The sequence below is a fragment of the Muscardinus avellanarius genome (genome assembly GCF_963383645.1).
Source record: "Muscardinus avellanarius genome assembly, chromosome: 3".
Taxonomy (NCBI): Eukaryota; Metazoa; Chordata; class Mammalia; order Rodentia; family Gliridae; genus Muscardinus; species Muscardinus avellanarius.
In genome coordinates, this window is record NC_137788.1 from 2,019,807 (window position 1) to 2,039,855 (window position 20,049).

The following is a 20,049-nucleotide window of genomic DNA, read 5'->3' on the forward strand; positions in this document are numbered from 1 at the left end:
GCTCCAGGGAGGCAGTGAATTTCAGTTACCAAGAAAACTGAGCCATCCGTCCATGGGGTCTGTTTGCTTTTCCCTACTAATGTTTAAACTATAATCCTAAGAAAAGCTGCTCTCCAAAGCCCACAGACTCTCAATAAATATTTGTTGTCTGTGTGAAATGACATTTGAAAATACCCTTTTGAAAGGGAATAACAGATTGCATACAACATGCGAAACGGTCTCCCAAAGGCCGAGCTGCTGTCCCTCAGGACGGCCGCGGGCCCCGCAGAGAAGGCTTCCGCCCCGGGTCCTGACCGCGGAGACCCGCGCTCCCGCAGAGCGGGCTGCTCCGACCTCGTGCAGCTGAAATAAAAACTGTCCTCAAATATTAATAATAGAAAGGGTGTCTGAAGACGGGCTTCCCTTCGAGAGGAAACATTACACAGTATTAGTGGAGTTTCTCAGATTGCCAGAACCCCAAGGGTATCTGCCAGGATTTCCGGGCAGTTATAGACACCATACACCTACACACACACACACACACACACACACACACACATATACCCATATGTGTGCATACACATACACATATATGTATGCACATATATGCCCATGTATGCATGCATGTACACACACATATAAGTAAACAATCTCTCACATGGAAACACACTTAAGTAAGCAGTTTCTTTTTCTCACTGTAGTACACACACACACACACACACACACACACACACACACACACCTCTGAACCATACACCCACTAAAGGGAAGGAATTCTGTCCGAATATCAGTGCTGTATAAAACAGCAAAGCATTTGCCCCGTTGTATTTAGTAGAGAAAGTCTGAAAGGCAAGAGCCTTGTTTCGGAGCTCCAGACACACGTCCTCCATATTCGGAAGAGAGAGGAGACAAGCAGAAGAGGGGCTCCTCTTGAGAGAAATCTTGAGAGAAACTTCTGGAAGCCACAGCTCCAGAAGAGGTGACCCCCTTGGGCACAGAGAAGCGAGGCTTCTGACTGGGGCTCGGCTCCACGCTCAGCTGCGGACCTGGCTCCGCTTCTCTACCTGGCTCTCCCTCTGGTGGGGGTCAGGCCCCATGTGAACTCGGAACCCTAGGGGGCCCCGTGTGCTTGCGGAGCCCCACACGGCAGGGCACGGGGCAGCAGCGCCCCCTCACCTGCAGGCTCCCCTGCCCTCGTGGCTGCAGGGTGCCATGATTCAGGCGGGCTGGGAGCAGGGCCACCCCGCCATCCTCTGGTTCTGTACCTCAGATCAGTGGCCAGTGCCCACACATGCCAGCCTCACCTGGTACCCCCAGACTTGTCTTGGTTTATCAGAAGAAGATTGGCTTCTTTGCTCTTCTGCGGCTGTTTGGGGCTGGGGGACACGGTCGTGAGAAAAAGTAGACCCGGGGCTTGAGAAGGCTCAGACCTGCCCAGCACATTTCCCTGTCATTGAAAGGTGACTTGTGGTTTTCACACGCCCGGAGAAGCCGCAGATGGCCCGGGTCCAAGGGCGCTCTGGGCCCTTCTGAGACCAATGGTTCTGGTCCTGGGAGCAGAGGCTGTCGGAGGCCCTCTAATAGGAGCAGACATGGAGGTGCCAGGGCCTTCTCGAGGGACTGAGGGTGCTCGGATTGCAGCCCTCGCTGGATGCTAGGCGTGCCTGCTGGGTGCCGGGTGCCCATCACCCTAGCACAAGCCTGGAGTCAAAGTGCCCGCGGGTACCTCAGTCCGCTTTGGGTGTCTGAGACCGTGCCCGCCCCCGTCTACCAAACCCTTCTTTCTTTCAGAAAATTCAGACATTCAGGTGACCCCTGGGTGACCTCTGCCTGCAATTATGAGCAAATGAGATGGCTGGAAACCTTTCAGGAGACAGACACGGGGTCTGTTCCTGAACTTGTTTTAGTGTCAAGAAAGAAAACAAGAGCTTAGAAATGAAGTGCCCGCCGGAGGAAATGGGGGGCTGTTCACAGCGGTGACCCCTTTCCTCACGCCACCCCAATGGGGCAAGAAGCTCCGTCTGGAGTGCAAGGGACATGCGTCCCAGCACATGGCGCCCATGGAGTTCCTTGCTACTTATGGTACCCCTAGTCCAGAGAAGCGGCCCATGCCTGGCAGCCCCTCGGGGGAGGCACTGGCACATCTGCGGACGGGGAGGGGGCTGGCACTCTTGTCCTTACAAGGCTCCGGCAGCCCGGCCTCGGCTGATGAAGCTGAGCAGGAGGGCCCTGGGCTGCCCAGGCCAGAGCAGGCCAGCGCCGCCCTCCTCAGAGCTGGTGAACTAGGGCGCGGAGCAGACGCCTGGCCTAACCTGACCGCCAGCCACGCAGCGCCAAGCCCACGGAGCCAGTGCTGTTTTGAATGAAACTGGCACTTCTCGGCCCAGAGGCAGCCAGTTGGTGTTGGGGTGTGGGGACTCTTGCTCTCTCTCTCTCCTGGCCTTGACTGGTAGCCCCTCTTTCCCACCTGCCATGGCTAGAATTTGTAAACACAGGGCGTCTGACATCCATGATCTTCCCCTGACCCCTCTCCCACACCCTACACACACACACACACACACACACACACACACACACACAGGCACACACACACACTTCCTGGCACCTTTTTCTTTCAAAGGTTCCTGGCCAGCCTCACCTACTTAGTGAGGCCGCTGCAACTTAGTGAGACCCTGTTTCAAAATAGAAAATTTTAAAAAATAATAAGGCTCAGCCGGGCGTGGTGGCGCACGCTTGTAATCCCAGCATTCAGGAGGCGGAGACTGGAGGATCGCGGTTCACAGACAGCCTCAGCTACTTAGTGAGGCCCTTCGCAACTCCGTGAGACCCTGTTTCAAGATAAAGAAAAAGCTGGGTGTGGTGGCACACACTTGTAATACCAGCATTCGGGAGGCTGAAATAGGAGGATTGCAGTTCATGGACAGCCTCAGCTACCTAGTGAGGCCCTTTGCAACTCAGTGAGACTCTGTTTTAAAATAAAGCCAAAAAAAATAGGGCACGAGGTATAGCTCAGAGGTAGAATATCCCTGGGTTTCATCCCCAGTACCAAAAAACAAAATCATCTGCTGCCATCACAATACACTAATTATTTATCTGATTTTATATCCTTTCCTTTTTAGTCAAGTTCAACACTTTATTAAAATAAGTCATTTAAGAATATTGGTGATTTTCTGGGCAGGGTCGCACATACCTGTAATTCCAGTCTGGGGAAAGTGAGACAGGAGAATCATAGGTTTGAGGCCAATCTCATCAATTTAGCAAGACCCTCAACAACTTAGTGAGACCCTGTTTCAAAATAAAAAATAAAAGGGTTGAGGGTGTAGCTCGGAGATAGAAAGGCCCTAGGTTCAATTCCCAGTACAAAAAGAAAAAAGAAAAAAAAAAGAATGTTGGTAACTTAACTACAAACTAGCTTATATTTTATATTTTTATATCCTGATCCAGACTATGCAACTAAGAAAGAAATACGTGTTTAGATTAAAAAAAAATTGAGCTGCTTGAAAGTGGCAGAACATACAGCAACAAACTAATAAAAACTTAGGCATGATAAAATTGTTTCTGCAAGGGTCTTGCAGTGTCGTTTAGCATGGGTTTGTTTGTCTGTCATTTGTGGTACTGGGGACTGAACCCAGGGTATTCTACCACCGAGCTACATCCTTAGCCCTTTGGTGTTACTGGGAATTGAACTCAGGGGTATTCTACCTCCAAGCTACAACCCCAGAATTGCTTTTATTTTTTATTTTGTAACAGGGACTTGCTAAGTTGTTGAGGCTAGCCTCAAATTTGCAATCCACCTTCCTCAGCCTCCCAAGTACTGGGATTGTAAGTCTGCACCACCTCGCCTGGCTTAGCATTGGTTTCTGAACACCAAATCCTCACCCTTCTGGGCTCTGAGTATTAACAGCCCTTTCTCAGAGGGAGATAGCTCACAGCTTGGGGGCAGCAAGCAGTTAAGATATACAGGGAGGCTTCTGAAGTCACTAAAACCAAAAGGTGTATCTGGGGTCCACCCAGTCTCTTTGGAGATGCACAAAAGAATGTCCAGGGGTGACCTCTGGACCACTGTCCTTTCTCAGTAGGACAGGTGAGATGCACACCAGGTACTAGGCCAATTTGCTTTTCAGCAATACTTTTAGAGGAATTTGAATTCTGTATGCCACGTGTACGTTTTGGGAGCGTGACGCTCGCACACCACTCCACAGCGTTCACCGATTCAAGCCAGGTGGATTCCCAAGTGAGGGGTGGTGAGAGATAATGTTTGCTTTCTTGTTTTAATAAGCAAGGAAAGATATTTCACCCATTTCATTCCAACATTTTTTTTTTGTGTGTGTGTGTGGGTCTGGGGATGGAACCCAGGGGCATTTGACCTCTGAACTATACCCCCTGCCCTATTTTTTATTCTTTATTTTGAAACAGGGTCTCACTGAGTTGCAGAGGGCCTCACTGAGTAGCTGAGGCTGTCCGTGAACCGTGATCCCCCTGTCTCAGCCTCCCAAATGCTGGGATTACAAGCGTGCGCCACCGCGCCCGGCTCACCAACATTCTTTTTAAGTTTCTTATCCTGGTCTGGCGGGTGGCCCATGTCCATAATCCCAGGACTTGGCAGACTGAGACAGGAGAATCGCAGGTTCAAGGCCAGCCTTAGCAACTTAGGGAGACCCTGTTTCAAAATTTAAAAAGGAGTAGGGGCACAGCTCAGAGGTAGAGTGTCCTTGGCTCCTATCCCCATTACACCTTCACCCCAAAACATTTTGTTTTTTATTTTGTTATTTTCAGTACAGGAGAATAAACCCGCTCTTTTTTTTCCTGGTCACTGTTATTATTATTTTTATTTATTTATTTATTTTTTTGGTGGTACTGGGGTTCCTGGAAGCCCTTCTACCTCCGGGCTACACTCCCACACCTATTTTTTATACTTTTTTATTTGGAAACAGGGTCTCATAAGCCAGCGCGCACGGCTGGCTTCGAACCTGCGCGATCCTCCTGTCTCTGCCTCCCAAGCGCGGGGATTACAAGCGTGCGCCACCACGCCCGGCCACTGTTATTCTTTATTTGGAAACAGGGTCTCACTAAGTCACAGGCGGCCTCACTAAGTAAATGAGGCTGGCCATGAGCCCGCAATTCTCCTGTCTCCGTCTGACAAGCACTGGGATTACAAGCGTGCACCACCATCCCAAAAAAGTATCTTACACTGGTCAAAGAAGAGGAAAAATAAAGCCATGGATTGGAAAAAAAAAAAAAAAAACTCATGTGTTCCAGGGAGGAGACCCCGGGAGCTGCTGCCCACCTTTAATTGCCTGTGACCCTGCAGTCTGATTTTTTTCTACCCTGTGTAACCCGGATGCAATTTTTCATTTATTTTCATGTCTTGGATTATGTAGAAAGATAAAGCACATGGGTTTTCATATCCAAAAATAAGGTCTTTCTGTGTGAATTGACCTGACATTAAAATACTTCAGGAACTCTAAGGAGAAAGTATCGAAAACCTGACGCCTATTATAAAATTTTTCTCTGTCTTCCCAAATTTTGCTGGAGGACCCCAGCGGCCAGGAGCACGGCTGCACCGAACACGGCCTCCCTCGGCTTCTCCGCCCGTGTCCCGGTGCCTGGTCTCTTGTCCCAGAGCCCGTCTGCTCTGAGAGTCACCTCTTTGTGTCTAAAACATGATACAAGGGAATAGAACAGGCCAGGTCGGTGAGCACACAGACGTTGTCAGCGAGGGCCTGGCTGGGTGGTGCTCACACAGATTCAATAAAACCCTCGTCCGTGTGCAGAGAAGCCAAGAGAGGAAGCCGGCTCAACCTCAGACCCTGTCGTTCCACATCGTTATTTCTGGAACTGTTCAGAGCAGACATTTATTGGCCTAGTGATCGCAGCTGTTGGAAGGGGTTCCTAGCCTCAGATCCCAAGACCAGAGGGTCCCCGCCCTATGCCGGCCTCGAAACTGGGAAGCACGCAGCTTACCCCGGTCCCACCAGTCTTTGTCCCAGGAAGCGCCCGACTGCTGACCAGAAACCAAGGCTTTCTCTGCCTGCGCCTGGCTGATAAGGCCCTTTGTGGCATTTGAAACCGGTCATAAATGTGTGTGCCGGAGGCTTCTGGTTCACCTCCGTGCCTTTGCAATGGCCGGCTGGCAAGGAGTTTGGAAACATCTGCCCTGTTTCCGTTCACTCCCGTACCCCTCTCCAGGTGAAGGCAGGTCGGGGCACCCCTGGCCCCGCCCCGAGCTCTGTGATTAGCGCTAATAGCGATTAATTCTGTCCAAGGCTCAAAGTCCCAGCCGTCACGACTGCCTGGCCGGCTGCCTGGGTCCCCCACGCGCCCCGCCAGACACGGGGGCAACTGTTCTGTGGGTCCCTGGACTGAGGGACCAAGGAGGGGGCTCCCGGCGGAGCGGGCTGGACCGCGGCTCTGGGGCTATGTGTGCGACAGCGGGGAGGGCCCCCTGGCAGGCCCCCGTCCTAGGAGCTCAGGCGGGTCCTGGGAGGCCGGCGCACCCAGGAGCAGAGGTGTGGGGTGCGGGATCCGGGGGCTCCCGTCGGCCCCCGGAGGGGACGGGAGGAGGGAGGCTGGGCAGCTCCTAGAGTTGGAGGCTGGGCGTGGGCAGGGAGGCCGAGGGGTCCTGGTAGGATCCCTGGTTCTGGGCCCCCTGGGGCAGGGGTAGAAAGGGAGCTGAGGAGGGACCCTCCTTGTGAGCCCAGGCAGGAGCCACCGACAGGAAGATGCGCTCAGGAATGTCCTGGGGAGGAAGTGACCTATGCTGACCTCTAAATGGAGCCCGCGCCGTGGACCCTTACCTTTCCCGTCTACCTGCCCGTCCTGCCCTGACACTGCTTTCTGGTTGGGCGCAGGCGCTAAACTTCCACCCGTTATGCCTGCGGGTGCAAGTGCCTTAGCACCCGCTTCTTCGGCTCCCGGGCTTGGCCCGGTGTCCTCGCTTCTGGACATTCTCCACTGTGCATCTGATTTGGAAGGACAGAGGCTCGAGTTTGACTTAACGCTCGGCCACTGTGGGTGTTTTTTTTTAAGAGGCGATCTTCATAACAATTGGTTTCATTGGAGAAGTTAATTTGGTTCAGTTTCTGTTCTGTTTTTTAATCTCATTATTTCATCGATCTGCCTGAGAGTAACTGCCAAAGAGAATGCTACTCCGGGGCGCACGGCAGGGGAGCTTTGCACGCTGATAAGACGTGTGGACACACCTATGTGTTTTCTCCTGCGCGCAGTTCCGCCTTTCCCTGCGCCCGGGAATGTCAGCCAATGAGTGCCGCGGGGGCTGGGGCAGCTTCTGTGTGTCCTTGTGAGATTTCACTGGCACTGCTGCTCCGGGCCTGGTTGGGTGTCGCTAGCGGAGAGTCCACCACCGTAGGGGAGGGTGCGGGCGCAGCGGCCCCGCCACATCCAGCCACGGACCCCAGCCAGGGCTACCTGCTGCGGTTCCTGGACCTGTACAGCCAGCAAATGAGAACAGAAGTGTGGCCCGCGCACAGGTGGCCACCTGCCCTCATTCTGTGCAAGGCTCGGCCGCCCTGAGTCTGCACCAGCTCAGTCCTCCTGCAAGGGTCCCCTTGCCTGTCTCCCGCCCCTCCTCAATGAGGGCCCTGTGAAGGGACCTCCAGAGCAGCCAGGCCTCTCTCAGGGGCCTCTCTCCCGCTTCCTACCCCATGCTCTGGCCAGGCTACAGCTCCCGGATACTCCTTGATTCCTGGTATCAGTCCAAACCCCCCTGGGTCACCTGAGGTAGTAAATTTTTCTATGAGAAATCCGTAAACCACTTCAAGCCGGAAGACGCGGGAGTCCTGAGCCTGCTGTGCTCCTGGCAGGAGGGTCCCACACAGGGCTGTCTGCACAGACAGGGCTGCAGGCAGTCTGGCGCAATCACCCTTTCTAAACTGCTAGAGCTTTCTTTGTCTTGACCACCATGTCAGCACCTCCGAATCAACCCCTCTCAAAGACACAGTAGCAAGACAGAGGCCCCGGGTCAGTGCCGCAGCCCCCCTCTACCCTGGGACCCAGCCATGTCCTGCATTGGGGAGGCTGAGACGGGAGGCTCGTGGTTCGCGGACAGCCTCAGCTACTCAGTGAGGCCCTTTACAATTCAGTGAGTCCCTGTTTCAAAATAAAGAATAAAAAATTGGGCTGAGGGTGTAGCTCGGAGGTAAAATGCCCCTGGTTCCATCAAAAGAAGAGGAGGAGGAGGCGGCGGCGGTGGCGGCGGTCAGGTCGAGGGGCCCGTGCGGCCAGCTTCCCCTGCGAGCTGCATCGGTGACGGCGGCGGGGGCTCTGTGGACAGGTCGTCCACCGCTCATCTGTTCTCCCTGCTCTCTCCATCCCAGATTTATTATAAAGTCATCAAGGACATCGAGCCAGGCGAGGAGCTGCTGGTACATGTGAAGGAGGCTGCCTACTCCCTCAGCGCAGTGCCGCCCAGCCTGGATGGTAAGACCCCCGAGCCCGCCCACCTGGCCCAGGAGGGCGCTCAGGGTGGCCCATGGCTTCACGCCAGCTGGACGTCCCCAGCTGCCAGCCCTGTCAAGTTTCCACAGACCCCAGGCCAGCAGCAGAGCACCCGCTAGACTCCTCAGCCTACAGGGACCATGAGCCTTGTCCTAAGTTTAAGAAGAGCTTCAGCTGGGTGTGGTGGCACATGCTTGTAATCTCAGCATTTGGGAGGCTGAGACAGGAGGATTGCGAGTTTGGGACCAGCCTCGGCTACTTAGTGAAGCCCTCCACAACTTAGTGAGACCCTGTTTTCAAATAAAGAATAAAAATAGGGCTGGAGCTGGAGCTCGGAAGTGGGTTCAATCCCTAATACCACACACACACACACACACACACACACACACACACACACAGTAATCCAAGAGAAACTTCAGGGGAATTTTATTTGGTAGGAGGGCAAATTTAGGGTCAGGGTATCCCCCGTAGCGGGAGGGACTCTGCCCGGCAGGGCTGGGGAAAGCTCTCGGTCTCTTCTCCTCAGTGAGCAGTGCTACCTGCTTGTTAGCACACGGCCAGCCCGTCCCCCTTTCTGCCCGTCCACACCCAGGCGCCTCTCACACAGACTCGGTATTCTGAAACGCAGGGTCCTTCCTCACACTGTTAAGCAAAGCACCTGCGGGCTTGGGGGCCCGGAACAGGTGGCCCCGGGGGCCCCTGAGTGCCTGGCTGAGCAGGTGCTCCACGTTCATGTCTTCCAAAGGAGCCCCCACTGGTGAGCAGAGGTGCATTCTCTCCTGTTTCCAGAACTAATGATTCCTGGCCCTGCCCGAGCAAGGAGAGAGGCTGGGATTCGCTCCCAGCTCCACCCTCACCTTCCCCCACAACATACCACAGCTTAATGATTAATGTTATTAAACCCGAGCTGCTCCCAGGAGCCACTCTGGCTTCTCAGTGAGGGGGTGCAATCGCTGGCCAGGGAGCGGGACATGGGAATTAGCAGAAAGCACTTCTAGGGAGTGCTGCCTTAGTTTACCCTTTTGGCCCAGCCCCTGGCCCAGCAATTAGGGCCCCACCTAACTTCCTAAACCTGAGTTGTCAGAAAGGGAAATGCCGCAGAAGGACGATTTTACCAGTTGGCCCCCGTACGGACTCCCCTCTAAAGTTCGGTTTTAATTAGGCAGCTAAGAAAAGAAAAATAAATTGCCAAGACCTGGGTCGCGAGAGGAAGGTCTCATTTTCCTTAAAATAATTGTAGAGAAGACCTGTGAGTCTCAGATGGACTGCCCATGCACTCCAGAAGATAAGTCGGCTTAACGTAAGGAGAGTGGAGTGCTCCACTGTGGAAATTCATTTATACAGTGACATTTCTTCCTTCTAAAAGGTTTCTGAAAAACCTTGGTCCCCGTTCCCCACCCGCTTCCAGCCCCCAGTATTAAAAACCCAAGTCTACATTTTCATAATCATTTGTGGGCTAATTGCCTTCCACACATAATAGTCCAACATCAAATATTTGACTTCACCTCCCTTCACTGCCAAAGTCTCTCCTTTGCCTCCCCCAAAGCCCCCCTCCACCACACACACCCGTTAAACTCTGAATCGAGCAGAAAGAAAATGCAAAGGCGCTCCTCACTAAGATAATTATCATAAAAACTCTTTTATCCCCCCCCAGCTAAACGCAGAGGCCCCTTATCACTGCAGGGATTTGGAGTCGGCTCTTGAGCTGCTCGGAGGCTGGAGCTGTAGATTAGCATGTGGATGCCCTGTAATTGTGAACCCCTCGGTCTCCGAGCCATTAGGCACTCATTTATTTTTCTGTTACGTTCCTGCTCGGCTATGAAAGTTGCCGACGGAACTTGAGCTAGACGCAAGGCACAGATTTGACAGGCAAGACACGGGCCGCCACTGGTGCGCGTTGGTGCGGCGGAAGGGAGACGTCTGGCTCAGCCCGCCGCCTCCGCCACACGGAGAGGAGGAGCTTGGCTTGGAGAGGGGCTTGGCTGGGGACCGTGTTCGGGTGCAAGGATGCAGCGGGACCTGGGTCGAGTGCACAGGGGTGGGGAGCATCACTGCTGCCCGGCTTGGGGCTGCGCATCCCCCCGAGATGTATGTAGCTTTGGAAAGAAATGTCGTCCCAGCGTCCTCACGGCGGCCCGGGCAGGAAGCCACCGCAGATCCCCCATTCCGGTGAATTTTTTTTTTTTTTTTTTTTTTTGTGGTACTGGGGGTGGAACCCAGAGGCTTTCTACTTCCGGGCTATACTCCCAGACCCATTTTATATTTTATTTGGAAACAGGGTCTCACTAAGTTGCTGAGAGCCTCACTCAGTAGCTGAGGCTGGCTTCGAACCTGTGCGATCCTCCCGTCTCCGCCTCCCAAGCGCGGGGATGACAAGCGTGCGCCACCACAGCCGGCGCCTGGTGACTTTTCATTGCATCTTGACTCTTGCAGCAGAAGAGGGAAGAAGTCTTTTTCATGCAAACTTCTTGCTCTTGGGAGAAAATGTTTAAAAAGTCATTTGCATTCAAGCATGCTTTTCGTGTCTAGAAAGGCTCATAACAATTTACTTCTCCAAGAAGGGTTAAGAGGATGCAGTGTGCCTCGCAGAGCACGAGGCAGGCGTGTGCTGTGATGGGATGGCCTGGGGCATAGCATCAGGATATAGCATAGCCTAGTCTTTCTGTAAAACTAGAGTTTTGTTTTTTGTTTTTTTTTTTTTCCCCAGAAAGTGAAATGGTCAATGCACAGGTGTGCACTCACGGCCAGCCCCTCTGCCTTCAAGACCCAGACACCCCCCTGTCCACACCACCCAAGTGGGTGGGGCTTGGGCCTGCCCTATCCAGGGTTCTGCCCTTCCCAGGGTGCAACTAGAGCCCAGGGAGGGTTGGGGACAGAAGGCGGGGGGACCACGTTTGTCACCATTGCCTCGGGGTGCTCTCAGACGCCACCCGAGTGAGAATCAGGCTGAATCTTTATTTACTTATTTATTTATTTATTTATTGGTGGTACTGGGGTTCCTGGAAACCCTTCTACCTCCGGGCTACACTCCCAGACCTATTTTAGATTTTTATTTGGAAACAGGGTCTCCTAAGCCAGCGAGGCTGGCTTCGAACCTGTGCGATCCTGTCTTCGCCTCCCAAGCGCTAGGATTACAAGCGTGCACCACCACGCCGGGCTGAATCTTTATTTTAACCCCACCCTGACTTCATTTTACATCCATCCGAATTCCGGGTCAGAACTGGAAAGCTGGGTGGGTCGGTGGCACGGATGGGCGGGGGCACACTGTTCTGTTTTCAAACCTCCCCTTCGGTGAGCGTTCTCTGTTGGGTCCAGAAGGAGCACAGTAGAAAGCAACGTAGTCCTTATGCTGGGCAAGAGCCTCCCCTCGGCCCCTTCTAGCCCACGAAGCCTCTGTTTGCTGGGAAGGTGGTCTTGGCGTGCACACTCGGGACTACTTCCCGGGTGGAAATCAGTATTCCTTTTTTTTTTTTTTCGGGTTTGGGTATGGAACCCAGGGGCATCCGACCTCCGAGATACACCCCCTGCCCTATTTTTTATTCTTTCTTTTGAGACAGGGTCTCACTAAGTTGCCGAGGGCCTCACTAAGTAGCTGAGGCTGGCCGCAAACTGCGATCCTCTGGTCTCAGCATCCTGAATGCTAGGATTACAAGCGTGCCCACCACACCCGGCTTGGAAATCAAAATTTCTAACGGCAAGCGCAGGCTGCAGAGAGGGTGGCAACATCTCTAGCAAGGTCATGGTTCTCTCTGAACCCTCAGTGGGCAATTGGGGCCCTGCCCACCCTGCATCCAGAGGCCCAGACAATGAAGATGTCCCAGCCAAAGGGCTCTGCCCCCCGGGGGTCAGATCACTGTCTTCCCGCCTCGGCTCTCCGGTGTTAAAGCGGGGACACACGCGCAGCACCCACCCGGGTGCTTAAGAATTGGTGTGAGGCTCCAGTGTGTGGATTCCGTTAAGCTCTTAAGACATTCCCGCCCCTTGGGGCGTCCAGCAAACACATAATTTTCACAGCTGACTCTTCTTGAAAAGAGATTGCATGCTTGGATTATATTTAATTCATTCCGTAGCCCTGGAGGGGGATTATTTCTGAAACGTGAATCATCCCCTCTCACGGCCTCCCCACGCAGTGGGTCAGGTTGAGGGTCACTCCCTGGCACCCAAGGGTGAGTCCAGGACCTAGAAGGGTTTTGCTGGCTTAGCTCCCAGGCTGGTCTTCCCCGGAGGTGTTGGGTAGGGATAGAGCCCTCTGTGCTCAGCAGCCAGCACGGATTCTGGAGAGAAGTCTGTTCTTGGCACGGCCCAGCAGGGCTGTGTATGGAACTGGATTCCGCAGACTGGGAAGTCTCTCTGCGCCTTTGCCCTGAAGCTCTCGACTCCCCAGGCGAGTGCCTTCTTGGCTACAGGCTGAGATGAGCCAACGAGGCCAGGTGCCTGGCCCTTGGTGCTACTGGATAATCTGGACCCCAAATGGCACCTGCCGCTTAGCCCCAGGCGCACGTGCACGCCCTGGGCCCTGACCAGCTCAGCCCTTCCCTGTCACCCATATACTCTCCCTCTTCCAAAAATGTGACCAAAAGTTGCATCTGGTGGTGACACCGGAGTCCAGGCAGGGACACCCTGCCGGCTGCTAGGCAGCTTCCCAGAGCCCAGCTCCAGGCGTCGCGCTGGGCATCGGTGACCCAAGGAGGGGCTCTGGGTACTCATTATCAGGTGTGCCAGGTGCCACCCGGGCCCGACACTGGGGCAGCCCCTCTAATTTAGGGAAGCTTCCAGCTGGTGGAAGGCGACCCGGTCACCCACACACTGCCCAGGCCAGAACTCTTAAGTGGCCGGCGGCGCCAGCCTCTGATGTGGAAGCAGCCCCTCCCCTTGCCCTGTCTTCCGCCTCCGAACCCTGTGGGCCGAGGCCGTCCCAGCCAGCGCTCAGCCCCGGCTTAGCAAGACTCCACTTGGTGCCGGGCACGGGGCCAGTCATCACACGTGTGCACACACATCCCCCATACACATATGTTCACACACAAACACACATTCACACACACATGCAAACAGACATGCAACACACGCACATTCACTCATAAACAGGTGTACACATTCACACGTGCAGAACTGCGCACACGCGGAGTCACACGTGCACACAGTGTACATACTCACAAACACATGCTCACACATTCACACATGTGCATAAAACATGTGCACTCACAACACATAAAGTACCTAGTCCCTGTGCGTGCAAACAAATGCATAACATACAAATATGTACGTGCATAACCCACCAAAACACATGCATGTGCATACACACAGTGTATACACACATGTGAACACACAAAGAAGCACATGAATGCATGTGTGCCCAAGTGTGCAAGCACATTACATACATGCACATGCAAACTGTACTTGTTCAAATGTGCCAGTACACTAATCCACACATATTCACATGTTGTCACATGCAGAAACACATGCATACATGTCCACACATGTGCACATGCACATGAGTGTTCTGTGTGCTTGCACAAACGCACAGGCGTCCATGCACACAAAGATGCACATACATGGGTAAAGATATGCTGGAATACTGACACGCAGACCTATTTACATGTCCACGCACATCCACACGCCCACACGTAGACACATGTATTTGCACATCCACATGCCCCCTGTGTACAGAAGCATACAGGTGTGGCGCTCAGCCTGTTTGTGCAAGAGCTTAGAGCAGGTGCTGCCTCCAGGCCTGGGTAGGACACGGGGTCCGCCCGCGGTGGGCAGGCCCTCCACACCCCGTCGGCACTGCGGCTCCCGGCTGATTGTTTGGCTTGGCACCGTGGTCAGGATGCCGCCTCGTAAACTTAATAATAGCTGCCCCCTTTTAATTTGTTTGACCTTGGCGACAATAATTTATTATATGCATTGGAGCTCTGTCATCTTTTTTTCGGTCCTAAGGCCCTAATTCATACACAAAGCCCTGGCTCCCTTCTGCGCCCTGAGGCACAAGCCCATGGTGGCTGCCTGCGGCTCAGGAGGGCCTGGCAGCTGCCCAGTGTCCCCTGCGATGCACAGTTGGGTCCTCTGGCACTGCCAGGGACCCACCCCGGTCTCCACCTCCCCTGGGCAGCCACTTCAGGCCCAGGATGGGGGTGGAAGGGGCAGGATGGGGCAGCCTGGGTGGACGGAGGCCTCGCGGGCGGCGGTGATGGCCAGGGCCCCTGGGCCCCACTGGGCTGGGTCTGGGGCTCGCCTGACCTCTTCCCTCTCCTGTCTTGCAGAGGAGCCCACGTTCCGCTGTGACGAGTGTGACGAGCTCTTCCAGTGCAAAGTGGACCTGCGGCGCCACAAGAAGTACACGTGTGGCTCTGCCGGGCCCGCGCTGTACGAGGGCCTGGGGGAGGGGCTCAAGCCCGAGGGCCTCGGTGGCGGGGGCGGCGACGGGCAGGCCTACGAGTGCAAGGACTGCGAGCGGATGTTCCCCAACAAGTACAGGTGTGCCCCCTCCCCAGCCGGCCTCAGCCTCCCTGCCGGGCCCAGGCTCCAGGGACGGGAGACCGGGCTCCTGAGGGCCCTCACCCTGGGGTGCACGCACCCAGCCTCTGGTACCAATGCAGGTATGCGGCCTGGGTCGGAGCCTCAGGTAGTCCCTGGTTCTGACAGAAAAGGGCCCTCAGGAAGACCACCCACTCCCGGTGAAGGCCACTGGTCTCCCACCCACCACAAATGGGGCCAAGTCGTGGAGACCGCTGGAAACAGTCCAGGACACAGGCCTGCCCTGAGGTGCACCAGCACCGGCTCCAGCAGTACTTTTGGTATAGGTTCACAGTCTGGGATTCCAGGTCCACAGCACCCCACCCCCGAGGGTTTCGCCCTCTGGACACACCACTACTCCTTCTCAGATTCAGCCCAAGAGGGGGCCACCCTGTCCCCCCAGACGCTGGCCTCTACTCTCCCCCAGTGGCCACCACCTGCCCGGGAGGGCCCTGCCCAAGAGGGACATCAGAGATGGGGGTTCAGAGGGAGCCAGCCTGGCTGAGTGACACCCAGACACAGCGGGAACAGGCCCATATGCCCCGCCCCTGCCCCAAGGCCAGGCAGGAGTCAGGATCCTGCAGCTGGGGCGTCTTAGGGACATGAACCCCCAAGAACAAATGGACATCCTGGGAACCGTGGACAGGGTAGGAAGCGGAGTGTCCAATCCCTATGCTCCAGGGAGCCAGGGATGTCCCCCATTGTGACCCCCCTACCCCCACCATGGAGCTTCCCTCCAGGACAGCCTGGCAGACCCATCAGCTCATTAACCACTCTGTGATTGCTGGGGATTTACCGCCCATCCCACCACGGCCCCTGGAGACAGCAGAGCCTCCACCCTGAACGGATGAGTGAGAACATAAGTGTGTGGGCAAACCCCAGCGGAGCCCGCCACAGTGAGCGCAACTAAAGAGGGTCCCTGTTTTCTTTACATAAACACATAAATCACAATTAACAACAGGGAAAAGATACAATCGCCCAGTGCTGGAGAAGCAGGCGTTCCTGATCTAAATGGATGGCTGGGCCCCGTAATTAACGGGCCGTGATGTATTGCTGCTTTGCTCATGAAGATTAACGGTCATCCCGGGGAAAGGAGGAGAGGCAGGGGTCCCCTGAGAGGAGGGGATTAGAAGCTGTTTGTTCAGCCGGGAGGAGCAGCCCCCTCAGAGCAGCTGGTCTCTCAGCAGTACCACATCCCGGCTGGAGACCCTCTCTCCCCTTCCTGGGGGTCTCCTCCAGAGCGCCGGGCTCATCCCTGGCATCTAGAGAGATGGCCCTGGGTTTGCCAGCCTTTCTCCGCTCTGGAGCTCACAGCAATGTTGAAGCTCCTGGACCCCTTTTTTCTGCCAATTCAAAGTCAAGCTCTCTCGAGATCTTGCAGGCGGGCAGCCAGGGTGTAGGGGCTGGGGTCCCACCCTGCCCCTAGACCGCTAGGATGGTCTTGAATGAAGGACCAAGCTCTGTGTGGGCACTGGTTCCTCGTATGACCCGGTAATGCCATCTCTGCCCCTGTTCTCACTGGCCAACACACAGTGGAGGGGGGTGGGTCGCTGCCAGCATGCACTGATCCTCAGCGGGCAGTGGGACTCCTAGGAGCCGCCAGGAGCAAGCCCTGCAGGGCAAAGGGCAGGCAGATGGGCCCCCGAGTGACCACGGCCCCTGTCCCCAGCTTGGAGCAGCACATGATCGTCCACACAGAGGAACGAGAGTACAAGTGTGACCAGTGCCCCAAGGCCTTCAACTGGAAGTCCAACCTCATCCGCCACCAGATGTCCCATGACAGCGGCAAGCGCTTCGAGTGCGAAAACTGTGTGAAGGTGCGGTGCGCGCCCTGCCCTGCCCTGCCCCTGCGACCCACCCTGCAGACAGGCCCCTCCCTCGACTGGGAACACCGAGGTTGGGGGGCTCAGATGCTCTCCTGGCCTCTGTGGATCACTGCTGCCGCACTGACTGCCCCCCTCCCTGGGCAGGGAGGGCAGCCAGGGCAGAGGCAGGGCCCCACCTGCATGGCCCAGGGCCGGGCCGGAGCAGCCCTGCAGGTCACGGACCAGCGGCCCCTGTCTCCCCAGGTGTTCACGGACCCCAGCAACCTGCAGCGGCACATCCGCTCACAGCACGTGGGCGCCCGGGCCCATGCCTGCCCAGACTGCGGCAAGACCTTCGCCACGTCCTCCGGCCTCAAGCAACACAAGCACATTCACAGCACCGTCAAGCCCTTCATATGTGAGTTGTCCCAGCCCATCCGCCTGCGTGAGGCGCAGCGGGCGCAGTCCAGGGCGTCACGCCCCCTGGGCTCCTCCCGGCTCAGAAGAGCCCTGTTCACCCAGAAATCCCTCCCCGCCAAGTCTCAACACCCCTGCCACGTGACCCGGGTCATCGCGCCGCAGGGGCCCCCTCTGAGTTTGCAGGTGCCTCCCTCGCTCACTCAGCCGCTCAGCCGTGGCTCCCATCTTGCCTGCGCACTCACCCTCCTTCGCATTTCTGAACAGTGACTGAAGATAGGAAGTGGGTGGTGGCGAGGACATCGCAGGGCCCCATCTGGGCTTGAGGGAGGAGCCGGCCGCCTTCCCTCCCCGTGGCCTCCTCCTCTGTCCTCTGCTCACACCAGCCCCAGCTGAGCTACAGAACAGAGCCTGAGGGAGGGCCCCAGTCAGCACATACTGAGCAGTGTCCTCTAGGGAACCCTGTGTGTGCCCGGTGCCGGAAAGAAAGCAGCCCTGCCCTCGTGGCGCTTACACAGTAGAGGGAGGAGATGGACAAGTTCTGGGCGAGATGACAGTGTGCCAGCCTGGGGGCATCAGCACAGGGCTGGCTTCCTGGAGGGGCAGGGGGTGTGGGGTGGCCACCCTCCTACACAAGTGTTGGGAGGTGCCCAGGAGAGCCAGGAAGGAAACCCGGCCCTGGGGGACCTGCACAGGGAGCTCAGGATGGGGGTCCAGGTCACTGGTCCCAGAGGCCTGGCGGGCCAGGGCGGGGCCTTTGACCCTGATTCTCGATAGGTTAAGAGCATTGTGGGATGTCACCGTTTCCGGTCAGCATGCAGAGTCACACGTGCGTGCCTCCAGCTGGTCATTGCATGCGCCTGCACGCATGCACGTACACACGGGCTGCCCTGGGCGGGCTTTGTCCCTGCACACTGGCCCCTGCAGAAGCATCGTGCCAGGGGTGTTGTCAGTCACATCCCCACACATTAGCATCTTACAAGAGCCTGGGGAGTGCAGCCCTACTCTCTCCAAAGGACAGAAAGGGAAGCTGAGGCTGCCAGGCTTTAGGTGATCAGGTCTCAGGCACACTGCAGGCCCAGATGCTGGCTCCGGGGGCTGGATCCTGATCAGGAGGGTAACAAGCCTCTTGGGCTTGTCTTGCCCCCAGTTCTAGAAACTGGGGACCCAAGTCAAAGTATCCTTGCAAGTGTGGGGCCACTCAGATGCCAGCCAATTGTTTCTAAGAGATGATGCTGATTGGCCAGCCACGCTTGTTGGGCAGCTGGGGCTGTGTACCCTCTGCTCGCTGCTCCTAGGCCAGGCTCCAGGGTGCCCAGCTACAAACAGCTTGGATATGGTCTTTCCTGAACTGCTGACTTCCCCAGCCAAGAAAGCACTCTGTCCTCTCCCCAGTCCACAAATGTTGCTTCCCCAACCTTCCTTACTGCAGACCCCAGACACAGGGCGCCGGGGCCAGGGTGTGCAGCCCCATCCTGCTTCCAAGGCAGCATCCGGTCCCCCTGGGAGGGGCTGGGTGAGGTCAGGTTGGCAGGAGTGAGCAACAGGGCCGTGGCTCTGAGACGGGCAGTGTGCACCCAGGACACGCATCCCAGTGACACCGGCGAGTGAGACCGCGCATGCCGGTGCGTTAAATAATAGCTCGGAGTTCCAAAGCAAACCTGGACGTAAAAACCCATACGTGGGCTTAAATGTCATTGCCTTCTGGACGTGTAGACAGGCGTTTTAAAGTCCCACTGGCTCGTATTAATAACGTGCATCCCAGGAAGTGCAGCGTCCTGGATTGGCCCAGCCTACTGTTTCCACTGGCTGCACGGGCTCTTCGAGTGGTGAACTGAGGTTGGAGTGGCCTGCCTTCCTCCTGTGCCGGTGTTCCAGGCTCACCTTGGTGCCCTGGCTCCTGGCAAAGGGAATGGAGCTAAAAAGATGGAGTTTATGGGCATGTCACCCAGTCACGGTGACTTAAGATAGCTGAGACCTGTGTATTGTAACCACGTGCATCCCACAGACAGCGCAGCATCCCTGGAGGGCGTCAGAGCTTTAGGCTTAGAAAAGAAACTGAGCCCAGGTGATGTGGACTTCTGAGCATGCTCAGTCAGTGGGAGGGGTCCAAGCAGTCAGACTCCCGGGCCCAGGCACTAGCCACACGCAAACTCCGTGTCCACCAGCCACGCGACACCCGTGTGCACCCCCCTGCCTGTTGATCCCACAGACCGAGGTGACATCCCTCCCAATAGAGAGTCTGAGTGTACATGGGGTGGGGGGACGTAGGCATGCACACGTGTGCACAGGGAGAGAAGGAAAGGAAAGGAAAGAGGGAGAAGAGTGTTGCAACAGGAAAGCGGATAGTTTCTCAAGGGCACTTTTCAGAAAAGGACCCTCACAGGAACAGATGAGAACCCAGCAGGCTGGTGAGCTGGCACTTGTGTGAGTGTGGGTGAGTGAGTGTGAAGGGACTGCTGACCAGGACTGTGCTGCTCAGGCTCCCCCCGTTCTGGCAGCTCCACGTCCAGGTCACTAAGCTGCCAGGCCCTTCTCTGTCCTGTAGTAGCCACCTTCCTTGTGGGCTCTGGGACAACTGTCAGCTGTCCCCAGTCTGGGAGCTGGCACTCCTGGGACTTTGGTCTCCCTGGGCCTTTCTGCAGCCCCACCCACTGCAAATCCCCATCATGAGAGAGGAGTGGGAGCCCAGGGGCCTGTTCCAGGTACAGCTGCTGGCCCAGGAAGCTCTCCTGGGAGCTTTTCTGCACTAGAGCCTTGCTCAGAGCCAGTTTCCAGCCCAAGATGGCAGCCGCCACAGCTGGGCACTGCCAGAGCCCGGGGGGGTCCAGGGTCACAGCAGCAAGTCAGGGGTTAGCCTGAGCACCCAGAGCTG

The 20,049-nt window shown here is 56.0% G+C and overlaps 1 protein-coding gene across 3 annotated transcripts in view; it reads left to right on the plus strand.

Moving 5' to 3' along the window:
- The window catches only part of PRDM16 (PR/SET domain 16), a gene marked incomplete at both ends in the record, with an annotated part of 329,414 nt that overhangs the window by 286,763 nt on the left and 22,602 nt on the right, over nucleotides 1-20,049 (plus strand). For all 3 annotated transcript variants that reach the window (XM_080692428.1, XM_080692430.1, XM_080692429.1), the window contains 4 exons: nucleotides 8,316-8,418; nucleotides 14,700-14,913; nucleotides 16,622-16,769; nucleotides 17,022-17,175. In XM_080692428.1, coding sequence (XP_080548554.1) covers nucleotides 8,316-8,418; nucleotides 14,700-14,913; nucleotides 16,622-16,769; nucleotides 17,022-17,175 — 619 coding nt within the window. The remainder of the gene's footprint in view (nucleotides 1-8,315; nucleotides 8,419-14,699; nucleotides 14,914-16,621; nucleotides 16,770-17,021; nucleotides 17,176-20,049) is intronic.